We start from the raw sequence: 20,472 nt of genomic DNA, 5'->3' as shown, positions 1-20,472 counted from the left end.
ACAGAGAGAGAGAGAGAGAGAGAGAGCGAGAGAGACAGTAAAAATGTTAAGATAAAAGAAAAGGGACTGAAAACAAAGGGTAGTGAAAGAGTGTGAGAACAACAAGGCAGAAGAAACACTGCAGAAATCAGATTTTTATCAGTATTTTTGTCTTATTTTCCAGTAAAAATGTCCCAACATTCTTAATATTTATCCTGTTCATATTTCTCACCCCATTAGCAAGTTTTGTTTTGTGTAAGAAAAATGGACGCAATTCAAGACAACTTCTCTGAAAAGTCTTCATCTGATGCAATACTGCTTTTAAATTTAGTGTATGTGAAATACCCATTTCATTGTTTGATGAATGACGTTTTATGCATTTTCTCATGTTGCCTTTTATTTTTTATTTTATTTTAGGACATTTGACATATTGATGAAGTGTTTGAAGAAAAGGCTTCAGTTATGTCACAGCAATGAACCATAATTTGCTATTTGCTGGTCAGTAGTTTAACATTTCTGTGAGATTCGGTTTAAAATTTCATTCCAGAAATGCAGAATGAGTCATCAGCCTTTTTGGTCATTTTTCCCCAGAATAGAAAAACTGTAAATTCGTACTGTATATCTGCTTTAATTTTAACGTCAATGTTTAGAGTACACTAGCATATAGATGGTGCCAAAGCTAACACATATGGACTAAAGCCCACAAAACTCTAATTTTGATTTGATGGGGTCTTTATTTACATTTTTTACTGGAAAACAAGACAAACATAAAGAGAGTGATTTTTACAGAGAATAAACAGGAAAGAAGTAATAGAGAATGATAGGTGAAATGAAAAGTGAGAGCAGCAGGACTAAGGGCTCCTTTTGTAATATTTACTGCTACAAATGCATGCATATTATTGCTGCCACTGCTTTATTTTGAATTTATTTCATAGATTTATCTGACAAGTTCAATTAATTGAATATAGAACTAGCTGGTCCTTGTTTTCTCTTGAGTTCTGTGGGTTAAGTGTCCCAACCAAAGGAAACAAAGGCACACAGAAGACTGGAGCAGGTGATTCCAACACCAGCACAAACCACTCAAAAACAGCAAAATGAATAGCAGCTCAGAGACTTCACGCGCAGTATGAGTGGCTTTACAAGGTATACAGACACTGTCGGGAGTGTTCTGTACACCTATGAAATCTGTGAACTGCTATTTAAAAGCAGAGGAAAATACATTCCAAATTGTAGTGTTACCATGCTTAGTAAGATTCAACAGCATTTACCACATTGAACATACCATAAGGATACATTCCTTTACAGGAAAAGGCTTTTATGTGTAGTGTGTGTTGAGATGAGTGGAAACATACTGCAGATGGGTTAAAACATAAATGGAACAAGATAGGCATGCTGGGAGTACAGAACTATTTTGGAGAAAGGGAAGACAAGAAGAAAATCTAGAGTGAGACGATAAAGGGTAAGATGATAAGAATGAAAGAATGATGCAGTGTTATTGTGCAAGGCACAATATCCTTTCCTTAGCTAGCTTGTTATTAATCAGACTCCTAGCAGACTAAAACACTATTTGAACTGAATGTTACACTATAACCATTCTCTGAGTGTGCCAGACTCTTTAAAGATTTTTTTTAATTTTTTTTACAGATATATGAAAAAACATTCAATACTTGAACATATAGATTGTAGAACCCCATGAAACCAAAATGAGAGTTTTGGGGCTTTTAGTCCATGTCTTTTAGCTTTCAGGCCATCTATATGCTGTGTATTCCTAAATATTCACAAATAAGCATTTGGATTTACAGTCTTTCTCTTCCAGGAAAGAAAGTAAAGATATTGATAATACATCTTGCACAACACAGACTTCTGTCCAGTTGAATGCTCTTTAGAATAAGAACGCCTCTCTCCTGCAACCAACCAGCAAGTACAAAATAACGGTTAATGACTGAGACATACCATAATTAAAGTCAAATTAAAATACAAAGGGACAAGCCATTTGATATATCCTGCCAAGACTTTCTGTTTCAATAGGAAAAATGTCATAATAAAAATGTCAAATAGGAAAAATGTCATAAGACAGACAAATTTGGTCATCAAAAAATGTATTGGGGTCTTTAACATCAGAGACACTCAGAGAAGTGTTTGTTTTCAACCACCAACAAACACATGCAATACACCTTCAGTAGAGAGGAAAAAATGCTCTCATTAAGACAATCAAACAAACATGAGCAAACACCCAGGACTCAGCTAAAGATCTATATCTAAAATGCATCTTAAGTGTTTATGCAACAAATATGTTGAAGTATTGGATGAAATGAGGCTATTATCTGAACCTAATGACACTAATGGTGAAAACTAAAAGCAGTTGTGTGTGGAGGAATGCTTAGTAGTTTGTAAGCTGATGAAACCCATACCTTTTCTCCTGGCTCTCCTCTGAAGTCCTGACCTGGACTTCCCTGTAGAATAAGCAGAGACATTCAGCAAACCTTTATGTATGGCTATTTCAGCCATACTCGAGTCAGAGATCACTTTTACTAAAGGACATTTATACTTAACAATTAACACTTCAGGAGCTACAGTTTAAAGCAGACAATTATAATACTTAATGCATCTGTAATGATTGCACTAGTTACTTTCATTCCAAATCAAGTGCTAGTGCTCAGAAGTACATACTGTATATGTTTACATACTGCCCCCCATCTGACAGGAGGAAGACATGTTAAACATGATAGGATTATGCAATGTAAACTATGCTATTTCAAAACTGTTCCCTTAGCTGAACTTACTGGAGGTCCAGGAGGACCAGGTGGACCAGGCGCACCCTGTGGAGGGAGAGAACAGTGAAATTACAGTCTGTAGAGAGATGGTCTTTGTAGACATTCTAGATAGATATATAGATTTAATACATACAGTAAATCCATCTGGACCTCTGGGGCCAACTGGACCTGAAAATCCCATTGGACCTGGGGGGCCTTCGATGACAAAATTCTAAGGATTTTACAAAGAATTTTTGGTTACAAAAAGACAACATTTGGTTTTTAGTACTTAAAGTTGAACATAAAGTCAAAATCCCAAATAGGAAATAAGTGAAGGGAGACCAAGGTAGATTTCCCGGAGCTTTTCTTTAAAGGGCACCTATTATGCAAAATTTACTTTTACATGTTGTTTGAACATAAATGTGTGTTGGCAGTGTGTGTACACAACCACCCTATAATGATAAAAATCCACTCCTTTTTTTAATCCCCATAAATCATAAGCAGTGTCTCAGAACAAGCCGTTTGCAGAATCTGTAAAAAGTGACGTCACATTTCACAGGCCCCACCCACGACTGTTGACGGACACTGCCGTATAAGAAATGTCTTCTTATTAAACCTATAGAGGTTATTCAGTCCAGAGCAGTGAAGTCGTTTTCTGTTTTTATTTTATTGTTTGGGTCATATTCACAGCGTCGACAGCAGGATAAGTAATGTATATTACGCTGCTGTCACTTAATACACATATCTAATATAATTAACATGCAATTTCTTTCCCAGCTGTTTGTGTTCACAGACATAACAGACTGTGTTCTTGTAACTTATGTGTTTTTACCGTATTGGCCCGAATATAAGACTACCCCCCTTTTTCCAGATGTACCTTTTGGAAAAAGGCTTTTTAAAAACCAAATCTTGTTTTTTTTCTCAGTAAAACACATTTTGTCTTCAATTATTTTCATATTGCATATTTTTTCTATTTTAATTTTTGTTTTGAAAGTATGGTAAAAACTGGTAAAATGTACCAACAATCACATTTAAAAAATATACACTTTTTGATATACCATTAAAAAAAAAAAACAGGTAGCCCATCTGAATTAGGACATTTAGGCTATCCATCTAATAGCAACCTACCAAAATCTTATTAACAGTAGAAGTTAAATCTTACTGTAGACTTCAAATCTAGGCACTGTCTTACATTTTAAAATCACAAAGGGAGTTTGGTCCCATCAGGCTAACATGACAGTCACAACTCATGCAGCTGTAAGGTTTTACTTGCGATCTTTACAACACGCATTACATTATGTATTTCATGGCACACTCGTTTTATGCGTATTTGGTGCCACCTATTGTTGTGGGTGTATTATTGCCATTGTCAAAGTCTAGACTCTAGACCCTGAATATAAGACGAGCGTGTTTTTTCAGATAAATTTCCAAGAAAAAAACATTGTCTTATATTCGGGTCAATACGGTAATATGAAAATTACATGATAAGACATATAAGAGAACTTAGTTTAGTGCTCACATGCCGTGTGACAGCCGCTTTCTGTGTGCGTGCTTCGAATCAAAATAATCAAAAGCAAACAGATGATTTGTTTTGGCAGAGTATCTGAGCTGTAAAGGCACAGCCCTAATCTGGAAAAGGGGGCGGGGAGCAGCAGCTCATTTGCATGCACGAAAAACAGCGTGTTTCTGCTTCTATGTAAAATAGGCATTTTCTTAAATGATCTGTGGGTTATTTTGAGCTGAAAATACCTTTGTGTGACAAACAATCTAGTATCCTATTCATCTCCAGTATGCTGTAACTACTACAACCAGATTCACTGAGTTGAATTTGAGAACTGGATTGGTCTGAATCACCAATAAATCAATTTCAGCTGTAAAGCAGAGTATTTTTCAGCTCAATTCAGATTAGGTGTTGATTGAATTTAGTTTAATAACAGTGTCACTGCTGCAATGTTCATAAATTATGAAACGACTTCAAACACAGCTCTATAGAAGAATAATGCCATTATGGAGCTCAATTCAAGAGACCTCAACATTTTTTAATTACATTTTTAAATAGTCATCACCAGACCATTTATCATACTTTTTTTTTTGGTGTTTTTGTTATTTTGAAGCTCAAATCCCTTAGTCCTTATTTATTAAACATGACAGTGAGTAAACAAGAAATTCATTTATAGACAACACCTCTTTTTAACACTATCAAAATGTTATTAATGTTAACATAATGTTAATGTTCATCTCAGACCTCTTTTGTACGGTGCCTGTAAGGTGACATGTTCGGTTCACTTAGTTTTGTCGTGGCCACGAGATAATAATTTGAGGGAATGTCATATTAACTCGTGGGAATGTGATATTATGTCGTGGCCACGAGATCATTTTGTCGAGGTAACGACATACTTATGTTGAGGGAACGACATATTTTTGTCGTGGCCACGAGTATAATGTGTAAACAAACCTGCGTGACCATAGCAACCTGGGATTATCAAAAATAGATAAAACATTTTTATTAAAATTAAACAATTAATTTAATAGGCTATTTGTATATTATTATTGTTATTATTACATTAACTTATTAGGGCTATATTTATTGTTATATATGCTTATTTCCCCTTTCAATTTGTGTATTGCTTTACCTAGTTAACGTATTGTATAATTATGCTAGCATTTGCTAGCCTACCATATATTTTGTAAATAAACGTCTGACAATTATGCCAATAAAGTTTTGACTTTATCATTGTATTTATGCCCATGTGTGATGATAAACGAGCGTGTTGTGTTTTCATTTACAAATGAAACTACGTGAATGATTAATTCCTTAACGAAACACTATAGTATTTATAATTATGGTCTATTAATTAGCCGAAATAAATGTTAAACTGCATTCCAGAAACAATTCTAGTCAGCATAATCAAAGCTTTATTGGCATGTCGAGCATTTACAGTAGGCTATTATTTACAAAAGTATTCAGAACGTTAAGTAAAGAGATCGAAATAAAGGGAAAAAATGAATATAAACAAATATAAAAATATAACCAATAATAGGCTAATAATAATAATAATAATATACAAATATTATGGGAAAAATACGATCAGTTAATGGACTTACAAGACTATAGGATGGATAAAAAAGTTTTTGTGTAGGCCTATTTTATATTATGCACTTTATGTAACATTTATTCATGATAAACTTCATCTGAATGCTGACAATCGCACGTAATACAGCCCGGTAGCCAAGGCCTATATGGTTAATATAATAATATAATAATTTCTATAATAAATAATATAATCATTTCTTAATTCAAAATAAAATATTAATGAATCCATCTCTCATAATCCGGGGTTGCTATGGTCACGCAGGTTTGTTTATGCATTAAACTCGTGGCCACGAGAAATGGATGACGTTCCCTCAACATAAGAAGTCATGGCCACGAGAAATGGATGTTGTTACCTCGACAAAATTATCTCGTGGCCACAACATAATATCACATTCCCACGACTTAATATGACGTTCCCACGACATATTATCACGTTCCCACGAGTTATTATGTCGTGGCCACAAAAAAACTAAGTGAACCGAACATGTCACCTTACGGGCACCGTACTTTTGTGTTAAAACAGCAGAAAAGTTATTAACCTCTTTATGTGTGGCAACATTAAGAACATGGGCTTGCACACATGGCCCATCTGAGAGAATTTAAAACCACAGGTAATAAAAGATGCCTGAGGTGTTGCAAATGACCGAGGGATTTTCCCAAACAGGTCTGCACTCCACACCCAGATATACAACTACCTCACAACACATATTAACAGGGCTGACAGTAAATGCCACATGAGCTACAGTATTAACACATGCCGAATGTGGATGTGTGTATGAGTGTGTACATTTAAAATGCTCACATGTGTTATTTGTAGGGATGTGACGATTCACTCAACTCGCGATTCGATTCGATTCACGATTTTGATTTCACGGTTCTATTTTCTCACAATTTTTTTTTAACAAAATGAGATTGAAGACATTATACAGTAAATGAAAAGGTGTTGCTTTATTAGGCTATTGCTGCATGTTTCTTTGTGAAATTGAAATATAACAAAAATAAATAGACATTTTAAAACAAACCCCAAATCAAACACAAATAAAAGAGATCTCTTAATCTGAACAAACTAAGGCTTTGTCTGTGCTCTTTCCATTTAAAATTAGAGGCAACCACTGGATTTTAATCATGATCCAAACAAAGATGCGGCATACATGCAACATGAGCAGTTTTTAATCTAATTTAGACTGAATAATTTCGAAATTTGAAGCAAAAACAGAATGGTCTGACTTTAGTGTTGTGAAACTATACTAAATAAAACATATCTGAACGAAACAGCAGACGAGCTGAATGAGACGCAGATTCCCTCTCTAGCCAGGTTTCCATCCAAGGATTTTTAATGAAAAAATATTTAGCGCTTCAAAATTTTTACCGATATAGTTGATGGAAATTATCGATAAAATTTCTCATGTGTCGACATTATTTTTTCCGTTTAACTTTAGCGCATAAATTCTATATCGATACTTCAAATGTTGCAAAAAAATTTTGGAAACACTTTTTGTCGAGAAAAGGGGCTTTAACGCAAATAAATGTGGTGTCACATGGCAGAATTAGCCTATATCCAGCTGGAAACACTTTTTGTCGAGAAAAGGGGCTTTAACGCAAATAAATGTGGTGTCACATGGCAGAATTAGCCTATATCCAGCGTCCGTGGTCATGGTGTTGCTCACGTTAAAGCACCCTTTCCCTGTAGTTCAAAAGCGCATTAAATCATATTCATATTATTGCATCTAAAATTATTTTATATTTGGTAAGAAAAAGACAAGTTACCTCTCAAACATACTTACCTTAATTTGATGTTCCTTTAGTAGCCTACATTTATGTTATTTTTTACACTGCACTGCTCAGTTTAAATAGCCTGTAGTCCGTGCCGTTCAGCGTGGCCACCATACCCCCGTGACATTACTATGCCAAGCACATTTTGTTTTACGTGGATGTTGGAACATGAAGTACAAACTTTTTAATTAATTAGTTTTGGCTTGTTAGTAGCTTCTTATATTTTTTATTTCTGTTCTGTTCTACCGTTAAATTTAAAGTATAGGCCTATTTGTTGTGGAGAGAGGGGAACTGGGGAACTAAGGTTTTCAATGTTGGCTGACTGTATTTTATTATGACAATGTCCAGTTAGTAATGCTTAGCTGCGCGAGTGCGCGAGTGACACAATCACTTGTTTTTTTTGTCTCCTTTTAAAAATGGAAACAACTTACATCATCTACACCAGACATGAGTGGCGAGGCAATTGTCGCGTCAGGTGTAGACACGGTGTTACTATACTCCTTCATTTGTGGTCATATGTGAGTAAGACATTATTCAAAACTATTCTAAATATTCCTTTATTTGTGTACATTCACAATAAAAACAAATCGTTGTGCTTTTGTAAAATAAAGGAAACAAACAGGATGCCGCTTTCTTAAGAGTTCAAGGGCAATTTATTTTGTGATACACCAAAACTTATGCGACAATTCGTTTTTTTAGGGATGACGTCATCACGCACAGCATTTTATCGGTAAAAGGCCAGTTGGATGGAAACACGCTGTAGACAGCAATTTTCGCATTGTTTTTTTTAACGCATATTCTCTTTATCGATAACAAAACAGTGCAAAAACTGGATGGAAACTTAGCTTCTGAGAGCAGGTGGTGCTCATGAACAGCAATAGCCGCGTTTCCACTGTCGGGCCAAAAGTGGGCGTGCTAGTGCGTGCCAGGGCCAGGGCCAGTCGCGTTTCCACTGTCACTTCCAGGGCTTGATCGTGCCTCGTCGGTGCTTCCTCGGGGCTAACGGCCCGGGTTTTTTGGCCCGACGAAAACCTTGGGCCAAAGCAGGCCAGCTGGGGCTAGAGGAGTGGTTATAAACAAAGGCGGAGTTTCTCCATGTCTGGAGAGCGTCAGCGCCACGGATCATTTCAGAAAGTTAACAGCTATAACATCAGCAATAAAGACTTTTAAAATAATTTTAGTTCAAAACTCACTTTCAGACAGCAGCGAGTGTTTGAAATAACTTGATCCGATGTGGATTATGATCGCATACAAGGCAAAAATATTTATAAGCGATGCAAAAGACTATGCACGCTAGCCATTAACGTTACCACAGTAAACATGGTAAATACCGATACTTCAAATGTTGCAAAAAAATTTTGGAAACACTTTTTGTCGAGAAAAGGGGCTTTAACGCAAATAAATGTGGTGTCACATGGCAGAATTAGCCTATATCCAGCGTCCGTGGTCATGGTGTTGCTCACGTTAAAGCACCCTTTCCCTGTAGTTCAAAAGCGCATTAAATCATATTCATATTATTGCATCTAAAATTATTTTATATTTGGTAAGAAAAAGACAAGTTACCTCTCAAACATACTTACCTTAATTTGATGTTCCTGTAGTAGCCTACATTTATGTTATTTTTTACACTGCACTGCTCAGTTTAAATAGCCTGTAGTCCGTGCCGTTCAGCGTGGCCACCATACCCCCGTGACATTACTATGCCAAGCACATTTTGTTTTACGTGGATGTTGGAACATGAAGTACAAACTTTTTAATTAATTAGTTTTGGCTTGTTAGTAGCTTCTTATATTTTTTATTTCTGTTCTGTTCTACCGTTAAATTTAAAGTATAGGCCTATTTGTTGTGGAGAGAGGGGAACTAAAATAGCATGGTTTTCAATGTTGGCTGACTGTATTTTATTATGACAATGTCCAGTTAGTAATGCTTAGCTGCGCGAGTGAGGCACCGGCACAATCACTTGTTTTTTTTGTCTCCTTTTAAAAATGGAAACAACTTACATCATCTACACCAGACATGAGTGGCGAGGCAATTGTCGCGTCAGGTGTAGACACGGTGTTACTATACTCCTTCATTTGTGGTCATATGTGAGTAAGACATTATTCAAAACTATTCTAAATATTCCTTTATTTGTGTACATTCACAATAAAAACAAATCGTTGTGCTTTTGTAAAATAAAGGAAACAAACAGGATGCCGCTTTCTTAAGAGTTCAAGGGCAATTTATTTTGTGATACACCAAAACTTATGCGACAATTCGTTTTTTTAGGGATGACGTCATCACGCACAGCATTTTATCGGTAAAAGGCCAGTTGGATGGAAACACGCTGTAGACAGCAATTTTCGCATTGTTTTTTTTAACGCATATTCTCTTTATCGATAACAAAACAGTGCAAAAACTGGATGGAAACTTAGCTTCTGAGAGCAGGTGGTGCTCATGAACAGCAATAGCCGCGTTTCCACTGTCGGGCCAAAAGTGGGCGTGCTAGTGCGTGCCAGGGCCAGGGCCAGTCGCGTTTCCACTGTCACTTCCAGGGCTTGATCGTGCCTCGTCGGTGCTTCCTCGGGGCTAACGGCCCGGGTTTTTTGGCCCGACGAAAACCTTGGGCCAAAGCAGGCCAGCTGGGGCTAGAGGAGTGGTTATAAACAAAGGCGGAGTTTCTCCATGTCTGGAGAGCGTCAGCGCCACGGATCATTTCAGAAAGTTAACAGCTATAACATCAGCAATAAAGACTTTTAAAATAATTTTAGTTCAAAACTCACTTTCAGACAGCAGCGAGTGTTTGAAATAACTTGATCCGATGTGGATTATGATCGCATACAAGGCAAAAATATTTATAAGCGATGCAAAAGACTATGCACGCTAGCCATTAACGTTACCACAGTAAACATGGTAAATACGACCGCTTGAAGAAATCAGATGTCAGCTTCTTACAGGTATTCTCTATCACAATCGTGTATTTACTTAGTAACATATTTTATCTGTCATAAGTCTTGTCTCGAGAGTTTAGCTCCGCATATGTCATAAAAAATATAATAATGGTTTTTGTTCGGGAGAAATTATCATTCTTTCTAAATGTGATGTATATTCTGTGACTACAAATAAACAGAAACAGACTCGACTGAATAAGTAGGTAGGCTATGTTCATACCGCTTTATTTCTGTGTGACTAATTTTCAATCCTGATAAATTAATTCATTATGATCAATGTATCACTTATTATTGTAAAACTTTGATGCTTTTGGATTTAAATCTTTAACAAAGTATGCAAACAAACGGCCGCTTTTATCATGTTCGTTTTGTGATCGCACTAGTTCCAGTGACTTATTTCTTATTAGTTTTCTGATAACTTCTCTTTGTTGGTGAAATGATGGGGTTTCGTGACGTTGTTCCTGAGAGGCGTGTAAAGGGCGTGTTTTAGTGAAGCGCAGTGGAGCTTCTGGCCCGACGGTGGAAATGCAGCGTGATTTTGGTCTTGGTGCTACAGGTCCGAGGCTATTAGCCCCGCCCGGCCAATTTAAAGCACTGGCTCGCACTGGCCTGACAGTGGAAAGGCGGCTATTGATACAGTGTTTCCTGGGTTACCGCTGTAAACAGAGCAGAGCTGCGCTCACTACTTTAATATGCATTGTTCAGAGGCAAGATGAAAAGAAAATACCACATAAACTTTTCTAAAGATAGTCAGTTGCCCTCAGAGATCCATTCATATAAACTCCTACTCCAATTGTATCGCGATTTGTTTGGCATCTCAACCGATCTCAATCGTCACATATTTGAATTGATTTTCGACCGGCTTGCGGTTAATCGTTACATAGTTATTTGCTTGGGTTTCATAAAAAATGGTTGCAACTTACTTGTTCAGAAAGATCTATATAATATGGTTCTCCTTTTTGACCTTTTTGACCAGAGAGTCCCTAAAATCAAGAGGGAAAATAATGAAAATGAATCCTTGTAAATGAAAACTGATCTATACTAATTATATCACTAAATTTTCACAGCTACGCTCATGGACAAAAAGTATTACACTAATAAGCAACTGAGCATGCAACGTGTCAAAATAAAAATTAAGTTTACATGTCAGTGTCTGGTGCATTGAGCTTTTTTATAATTGGTTATTGAAACTGTGTTATAATAAAAATGTTTGTATACCATTATTTAATACAATTTTAAATAAAGAAATATATGTGATCCTCAAAAATAAATAAAGAATTCAACTGGCTTTTGATGAGATGATTTGTTTCTTTAGTAAGTGAAATGTCTACTATTATTCAATTTGGTAAATATCATATGATGGTTGCAACTTACTTGTCCAGAAAGATCTATATAATATGGTTCTCCTTTTTGACCTTTTTGACCAGAGAGTCCCTAAAATCAAGAGGGAAAATAATGAAAATGAATCCTTGTAAATGAAAACTGATCTATACTTTATGAATTATATCACTAAATTTTCACAGCTACGCTCATGGACAAAAAGTATTACACTAATAAGCAACTGAGCATGCAACGTGTCAAAATAAAAATTAAGTTTACATGTCAGTGTCTGGTGCATTGAGCTTTTTTATAATTGGTTATTGAAACTGTGTTATAATAAAAATGTTTGTATACCATTATTTAATACAATTTTAAATAAAGAAATATATGTGATCCTCAAAAATAAATAAAGAATTCAACTGGCTTTTGATGAGATGATTTGTTTCTTTAGTAAGTGAAATGTCTACTATTATTCAATTTGGTAAATATCATATGCTACAATCTTCTTGAGATGCAGAAAAAGCCCTCAAACTTACAGGAGCACCGGTAAGACCAGGAAATCCATCACGGGCTCTGTCACCTGGATCACCTCGTGTGCCATTACAGCCATCTAAACCTAGAGGTCCCCTGGGCCCCTCCTGACCTGGGTGTCCCTGCACAGGATTGTAAAAACAGTTTAGTTAACCATTTTCTGTAAAGGGTGAAACTATAGTAAGAGACAAGAACTGTGTACTCACTGGAACTCCACCATTACCAGAAAACCCAGGAACACCCATTGGACCCTGTCAAATAATTAATAAAACACACAAAGGCATTTTGTACCATCACGTACACTATGCATTGTTTCCTGTATTTAGATCTAATATGAAGGCACATTTCCTGTATTTAGATCTAATATGAAGGCATATACACATTTGTAAACATTTCATTACATTCACAAAGTATCGAGAATAAAAACAAATAATGCCCCTTCATAAAATCTGACCTTATCTCCATTTGGTCCAGGGGGGCCTTTGCGTCCTACATGGCCATTTTCTCCTTTGGGCCCAACTGGCCCTGGGGCCCCAATAATACCCTCAGGACCAATGCTGCCCATCTGTCCAGGTTCCCCAGGTTGACCCTAAAATGAGACAAAAATGGATATAAGAGATAGAAGTACAGAGCCTTCCTAAAATCAATTGCTTTGCTGTATTCCTCATTTGTACAGTTGCTTAGGATAAAAGCATCTGCTAGATGAATAAATAAAAATTAGGGCTGTAAAATCGATTAATCATGATTAATCACATCCAAAATAAAAGTTTGTGTTTACATAATATGTGTGTGTGTGTGTACTGTGTATATTTACATTTATATATATAAAAACACATACATATAACATAACATAAACCATAAATAAATATAAATATATAATTATTTCTTAAATATATACACACACACACGTATGTGTGTTTTTATATACATATAATTTGTTACAATCTCCAGCTGGAGTGCCCATGAGCTCCGCTAGAGGCCACTCAACCCCCCGGACTCCATTTCCCATAACCCTCTGCCTAGAAACTCATTATTTGACTTCAGCTGTTTCCGATCAGGAGGACTAGACAGGTTACACTCACACACATGGCTGAGTATTGTTAACCTGTATCGCCATTGTGTTTTCTGTGTTTCTTACCTGTGTTTCCTTGCCTTGTCTTGGCGTGTTTTTGACCTTGGACTGTTTACCTTGTTTTTTGATCGTTTGCTGCCTGTCCTGACCATTGCCTGTTTTGTGGTTTTCTCTTTTGCCTGTGGTTTGGATGTTACAGTTTTGCTGGTGTTTTACCCTGCCTGTTCTGAATACACTCAATGAAATAAAGCCTGCAGATGGATCCTCAACTCCGTTGTCACGCCTCCTATTAGGGGTGCTCCGATCAGGGTTTTTGAGGCCGATCACCGATCGCAGAAAGCAGTATCTGCCGATACCGATCACCGATACCGATCTTTTTAAAGCCTTCTTTTTATCATTTATAACTATTTATATTGATACTCCAATCAGGATTTTTAGACATTTATTCAGGGCCTGAATTTCATTTTTGAAAATGGGGGAAATTCCCCTCTTAGGTGACTCTTGTGAGAGGGGAAGCAGCTTTCACACAGGAGTCTGCTACTGATCCGTGGCTGTTTACCACAAACACAACATTTATCCATTATTTTGATTTCAAATCCAAACATTGTCACTGAAAATGCTTTTTCAACATTGTGATTCTTTTTTTACCCAGTACAATAATACAATCAATCTTTCACAGACATGTTTAAACTCAATAAATATAAGCAACGCATTATTCAATGCTTTTTACTTTTGCATTTACTTCTAGATTTATATATTAAGTTGCTCAAGCAATTGTCAAAACATTTAAACTACTTTTCTTACATTATCACAAACTTACCATTGACAGAAATAGTCAGCGCTACTGCCTTTCCTTTTTGCATTTAATTACAAGCAATCCTGCGGTTCATAAATAACTTTGTTTTCCTACCTCCACTAGTGCCATCTCTTATTGCCTTGTTTATCTAAAAGTGCTCTTTTCCTTTAAAACTAACCAACTAACCTTATTAAAGTCTACTGTATTTCACAGTCAACACATATGGCTTACATGTGTTGACTGTGAAATACAGTAGACTTTAATAATATGCATTTATGGTAATTACTACATTTTCGTGTCAATCCATGTTCATATTTACTGAAAACAATGCGCCATTACTTTAATTCTTCGCTTGCAGCGCAGCAATAGACTTGGTACGGAATCGATCTCTGCACTGCTGCAGATGCGCCGCTACTGGAACGCACTGCTGGACCATATCCGTGTGCAGTGAACGCTTTATAAATGTTCAAATTACTTTATAAGTTATTTAATTAAAAGATATGATTATAATTATTATAATTATTTCACCCGCGCCGGACAGGGACAGAGACTGATACGGTGTCGCTGAATGTCGTGCCAAACCTCTCACAGCAGCGTCATCAGCTTGAGATCGTTTTTTTGAGATCGGCTTTTTAGAGACCGTCGATCAATCATCCCAACGTGATTATCGGCCGATAGTGATCGGTAGCCGATCAATCGGAGCACCCCTACCTCCTAGGTTAAATAAATATACACAGTACACACATATATTATGTAAACAAACTTTTATTTTCATTAATCATATATATACAGTATATATATATATTATAGTTTACCCAACTTTGAAGAAATTTCAGTCATTCAATTTGAGTGTTAGAAAAAATTGAAAATATATACAGAAATAAAATAAAGTTATATATAATATGTAGTATTTATTTTTGTGCGTTGTAGTAGAACAAATTTGAAATGTCAAAGAATAGCATAGTAAGAGTAGTAAAATGACTGGACTTCATTGTCATAACCACTAGTAATACTCACTGCTGACCAAACGGGGGCGACACAATACAACATTTAAACTCTTTTTACATAGAGTACAGAGCAATTTATTGATAGAATTATTCAAGGCATTGCTTATAAAAGGGCAGGTAAGGAACAAGTATTGACAGCAGAAAGTGTGATTGTGTGAAGTGTGATTTGACAACTTACTCCTCCTCGACTCAACAGACCAGAGAAAGTTCATCTGATATTGGCCCCTCAAATGCATCACACACACATATTGGGGCTCAAAGAGCTAAAAACCCTTCAATATAAGACTGATGCATATGGGTGTTTCCAGAGAAGAGCCCGGCTGTGACTGCATTTCAAGGGTGAAGACTGGCTAAATATAACCACTCAATCAGGCCCCCATTATGAAGTATTCCCATATAAAACAAGACTGAAGATTAGCATACACATGACCGTGCTTGCTCTGAGGCCAGTTAAAGCTGCTATTACTAAGAAATAATTATTAGCAGCATTAAATATATATATATATATATTGTTAGAGCTGTGGCACAGTGGTTAGTTAACATAATATGAAGAGCCTAAGGAGTTATGATATGTTTCACATACCAATTCTGGTCCCGTCTCACTTGTCCTGTAGAGGCAAAAAGCCCTTAAACTTATTATATCTCTATAATGGTGATCTATTATGTGGCTGGACAGCTGAACACAAGCCTTTTTTATTAATGTTTGCAGATGTAACTCTGTTAGTTCAAAAGTTATTCCATATAGCTTAAAGGAAGATAAGGAACTAGGGGAGCTCACATACTGTATGCCTCAAACCTCTAAACTATCTAGTGAAAATACAAATAAAATACATTATAACAATAAAAAGTGCCCTAGTAAAAAAAAATTATATATTTCAAATACATTTATTTCATACTAAGTATAGTTCAAATCTATTACATCACTCGAGACTTACTGAAATAAAAATTATAATTAAACTTTGTTTGGAGTACTACTTGTGCACAATGCACATTTCTTAATATTAAGCCTAAAATGTGTTTTAACATCACTATTGATGAGGACTGTATAATCTTTGAATAATATCGGTCTTTAAAGATATTTAAAGTGTACCTAAAGTATACTTGCAATAGTTCCACTTTAGCACAATCAAATATACTTCAGTATATCTTTAGTTGGACTTCAGCAATACTTCCGCACAAATAAAGTGCATTTAGCACAAAATTAGCTGAGGAAAACTGCATTTCTTGAAATCAAAAGGCACTATATGAACAAACCTTAGTGCTTGTGTGGGAAAGGTTTTCAACTTTGCTGTAACTACAGTATTCAAATTTGGCAACTCACCACATGGTACAATATTACAACAAACAAAAAACAAGAACTGGGATCTTAACAAGATTATAGCCACAAAATCATGATCCTTGGGGATGTATGCACATTTTTGTGATTGAAGCAATCAGCAGCAGGCCCTTTTCAACATGCATCGGTATGCATCCATGTGCCATTGCGGAGTGGATTCTTTCAAGGCACTTCTACCACAGTAAAGAAGTATAGAGCTTAAGTGTGGAGAAATACAGAACAATAGAATAGAAAGTATAGCTGTGTCAAAGCAACTAAGGTCTTTTGTAGGAAGTTTCGCTTTTAATGTGGTTTCATTTTATCCTTCAAGCTATTCCTCTGACAGTGATGAGGAGGTAAGGAATGTGTAACTTCTTGCCCACATCAGCAGTCAGCAGCTGAACATCCAATCTGAGGCTAAACCAGACATGCAATCTTGGTTTGAGGTTTAAAAGTGGTTGGCATCGGGAAACCACCAAGCATTAGACAAGATCTGTTTGCATTTGAGTAATTTACTAATAGCATACTTTTCTAAAGTCTCCCACCAGTTATTGAATGCTATCAGTCTGGTGAAGATTTCCCACATATTTTCAGTGGAAGACAAACAAATGAACAGACAAGCAAATGAGCAAAACAATCGCATAAAATTATTTTATGGAGTGACCTGGGATCGCAACCATGACGTCGGGGGCCACTAGGGGGCCTCAGCAAAGTTCCAGGTTGACTTTATTTAAATTAATAAACTGCTATTAATATATTAAAATAATCATTAACACTTTACAATACCGGCCGATTAGTCACTGTTACTTAATTCATTAATATCAACTAAAATGAGCAACACATTTGTTACAGTGTTCATTAATCTTTGTTAACATTACTTAATAAAAATACATGTGCATTATTAAATCATGTTACTGTAACTTTTGATTTTAATAATGCATTAATGTTGAAATTAACATTAAGTAAGATTAATAAATGCTTTAGAAGTATTGTTCGATGTTCATGTTAACAAATGGGACCTTTTTAGTAAAGTGATACCAAATAATCTAACTCTAAATTATTTTTGCCGAAAAACATACAGTTCTTGAAACTTCTGGAATAACAAAATGAATCATGGTGAACTGAATCTGCTCTTTTGGCTTGGGCCTGAAAGGAACCAACATGCAACCACCCACAACACTCTATCAAGTTAGCAACTGCATAGGCATGTGCTAATAACAATTCAGAACACCTTAGCAACCATACAGCAACACCCTGGTAACCATCCACAACATCCTAACACAGGGGTGTCCAGTCCTGCTCCTGGAGGGAGTTTAGCTCCTACACGCCAGCACAGAAGTTGCTAGAAATCCTGAAGTCCTTGATCAGCTGGTACAGGTTTGTTTAATTAGGTCTGGAGCTAAACTCTGCAGGAAAGTGGCCTTCCAGAAACAGGAACTGACATGGATTGGTGACTTCAGCATGGGCAACATACATTTTCTTCAGAAAACATAGTCATACATGCTTAGTTTGACGATTGTTCTGATGATGATTTGAACTGCATTCCACTAGTAAACGCTCTGGACAAGTAGAAAGCCTTAAAAACTTTATAATACTCTTCTCTACTACCGCAAGGCATTTCAAGATTGTGATCTGCTCTCATCTGTCTCCTTCACACACCGCTTAATAGGGTTTCAACTTGTATACACCAATATTAACAACACGAAGGTGGAAAAAATGACTTCCAGCCAAATTAACACGCACTAGACTGCTTCGTTTGTGGCACAAATCCCGCCCCTCACAATGGACACAATAGAACACATTCTGCCTTTCTAAGCCACCCAGTCTTACTCGCCTGGCTAGCGAGCATGCACCTCACTTCCTGTTGGGACGGCCAACAGAATCCATGAGCCAACAGATTCCCCCGGCTCAGTACTGTTGGCTCTGAGTATTTGGTAGGAACCATTGTTCGTGGGCAGCGAGGCTCAGGCGTGAATTTACCTGTCGTGCCGTGTGTTCATCGGGAGCGGTGATGGAAGCAGCTTTAGGAAACATCAAAAAGTGGCAGGGTGCGGACTGAGTGATTCAGCCATGATCACCAAATTTCTTTGAGTGCACCACCCCGCCTGTAGAAGCGAAAGAAGCAGCAGTGCCAGGCAGACAGCAGTGTGCTCTGACTCAGCAGTCTTTCTCTAGTCTTTCTCAAAACTTAACCCCACAGGCATGCAAATGTAATATATGAATGAGTCACAGTGTGTTTAAGTGTGCGTGCAACATTTATAAACAGCTGGGCGTTTAATGCTGTAATGGTTTTATGTGAGACCTTCATTTTAAAATATCTTACCTACTTTAAAGCTTTCTGGAAACGTTTACCTGGTTTGTTTATCATCTCTAGGTCTAATTAATGTATTCTGTGTGTTTCTGTGCATGTTTGGATGAGATTGATTGATTGATTTATCGATTTTGGTCCAGCATTAAATGGTGATCCATGTCATGAGAGTATACAGCCAAAAGACTATGAAACTAATATTTAAAAACAAGAAAGCACCTACAAATAATAATAAAAAAAATACTATGAAAAAATTAATAAAAACAAGAAGAAAGCACCTTCAAATAATAATTAAAAATAATAATACTAATAATAATAATAAAATAACAGACGTGACAATAGCTACTTGTATTTAGAAGTTACACTTTCCATTTAACAATTTTGATAATAAAATGTTATTAGATTCTGGAATTACGGAATAAAGTTCCAGTGCAATCAGTTTGGACATAGCACAGTGCTCATTCAATAAATGCACAGCTAAACAGATGAGTTTTGAGTCTGCAATTAAATGTGACTAATGGTTCCAACTGCCGGCGGCATAATAGCTAAAAACGCACTCCCCTTGTTTTGTGTGAACCCTTGGTATTTCTAACTGACTCGATCCTAATGATCTAAGTGGTCTGTTAGGTTTATATTCAGTGAACATATCTGCTATGTATTTAGGTCCTAGGCCATTGAGTGATTTATAAATGAGTAAAAGTACTTTAAAATCAATCCTAAATATAACTGGAAGCCAGTGTAAAGACCTGAGGACTGGTGTGATATGCTCAGATTTTCTGGTTCTAGTCAGAATCCTGGCAGCAGTGTTCTGGATGAGCTGCAGCTGTCTAATGGTCTTCTTGGGAAGGCCGGTGAGGAGACATTACAATAGTCCACCCTGCTGTTGATAAAGGCATGAACAAGTTTCTCCAAGTCTCACTACATCGTAAGAAGAATGGCATCTACACTAATATTAGTCTCTTTCATTCTTATTCCGAGGTCAGATCAGATCCAGTCTTTATCCAGATCAGATGGTGGGTCAGCACCTAGAGATGACCTCTACAGGCCTGAATGTCAGCGGAGACCACGTCAACTAGATGTGCCCCAGAGACAGATCCCCTGTGAAGACCTCATCACCTCGACGACCATAGGCACAAGACCATGAAAACCAGACAAGTCCTCTGCACCTGTGTTGCAGGCTGGAATTAAACCACACCATGCTGGTGTCGTCTGGACAGAGGAGAACTGGCCCCCCCGACTGAGCCTGGTTTCTCCCAAAGTTTTTTCTCCATTTCTGTCACCGATGGAGTTTTGGTTCCTTGCAACTGTCGCCTTTGGCTTGCTTAGTTGGGGACACTTGACGGATTGCCCAGACACTACTTGAAGAGAACTGAACGGGATGATGATATCACTGAATCATCAATGAACAGACTTTAGCTGAAAAATTACTCTGTTATTGTCTTATTGCATTATTGACAATCTATTTTCCTGTTTAACACTGTAAAGCTGCTTTGACACAACAAGTATTGTATAAAGTGCTATACAAATAAAGGTGACTTAACTTATAACTGTGCAAGTAAACGCACTTACTGATGCATGAAACAGCTATGGATTG

General features: G+C 36.7%; 1 protein-coding gene across 4 annotated transcripts in view; it reads right to left on the bottom strand.

Annotated features, from left to right (window-relative positions):
- The window catches only part of LOC107557517 (collagen alpha-6(IV) chain-like), a 121,578-nt gene that overhangs the window by 40,673 nt on the left and 60,433 nt on the right, over positions 1–20,472 (bottom strand). For 3 of the 4 annotated variants that reach the window (XM_016240959.1, XM_016240958.1, XM_016240960.1), the window contains exons 5-11: positions 12,835–12,969; positions 12,587–12,631; positions 12,386–12,502; positions 11,904–11,963; positions 2,887–2,964; positions 2,763–2,798; positions 2,391–2,432 (exon numbers count right to left, since the gene is read on the bottom strand). In XM_016240959.1, coding sequence (XP_016096445.1) covers positions 2,391–2,432; positions 2,763–2,798; positions 2,887–2,964; positions 11,904–11,963; positions 12,386–12,502; positions 12,587–12,631; positions 12,835–12,969 — 513 coding nt within the window. Of the gene's footprint in view, positions 1–2,390; positions 2,433–2,762; positions 2,799–2,886; positions 2,965–11,452; positions 11,521–11,903; positions 11,964–12,385; positions 12,503–12,586; positions 12,632–12,834; positions 12,970–20,472 lie in introns of those variants that run through there. The other variant, XM_016240961.1, reaches the window with a different exon arrangement.

This window comes from Sinocyclocheilus grahami, unplaced genomic scaffold (assembly GCF_001515645.1).
Source record: "Sinocyclocheilus grahami isolate Dianchi unplaced genomic scaffold, SAMN03320097.WGS_v1.1 scaffold605.1, whole genome shotgun sequence".
NCBI lineage: Eukaryota > Metazoa > Chordata > Actinopteri > Cypriniformes > Cyprinidae > Sinocyclocheilus > Sinocyclocheilus grahami.
Note: the sequence above shows the minus strand (reverse complement) of the source record. Positions and strands in the feature narration are given on the sequence as shown.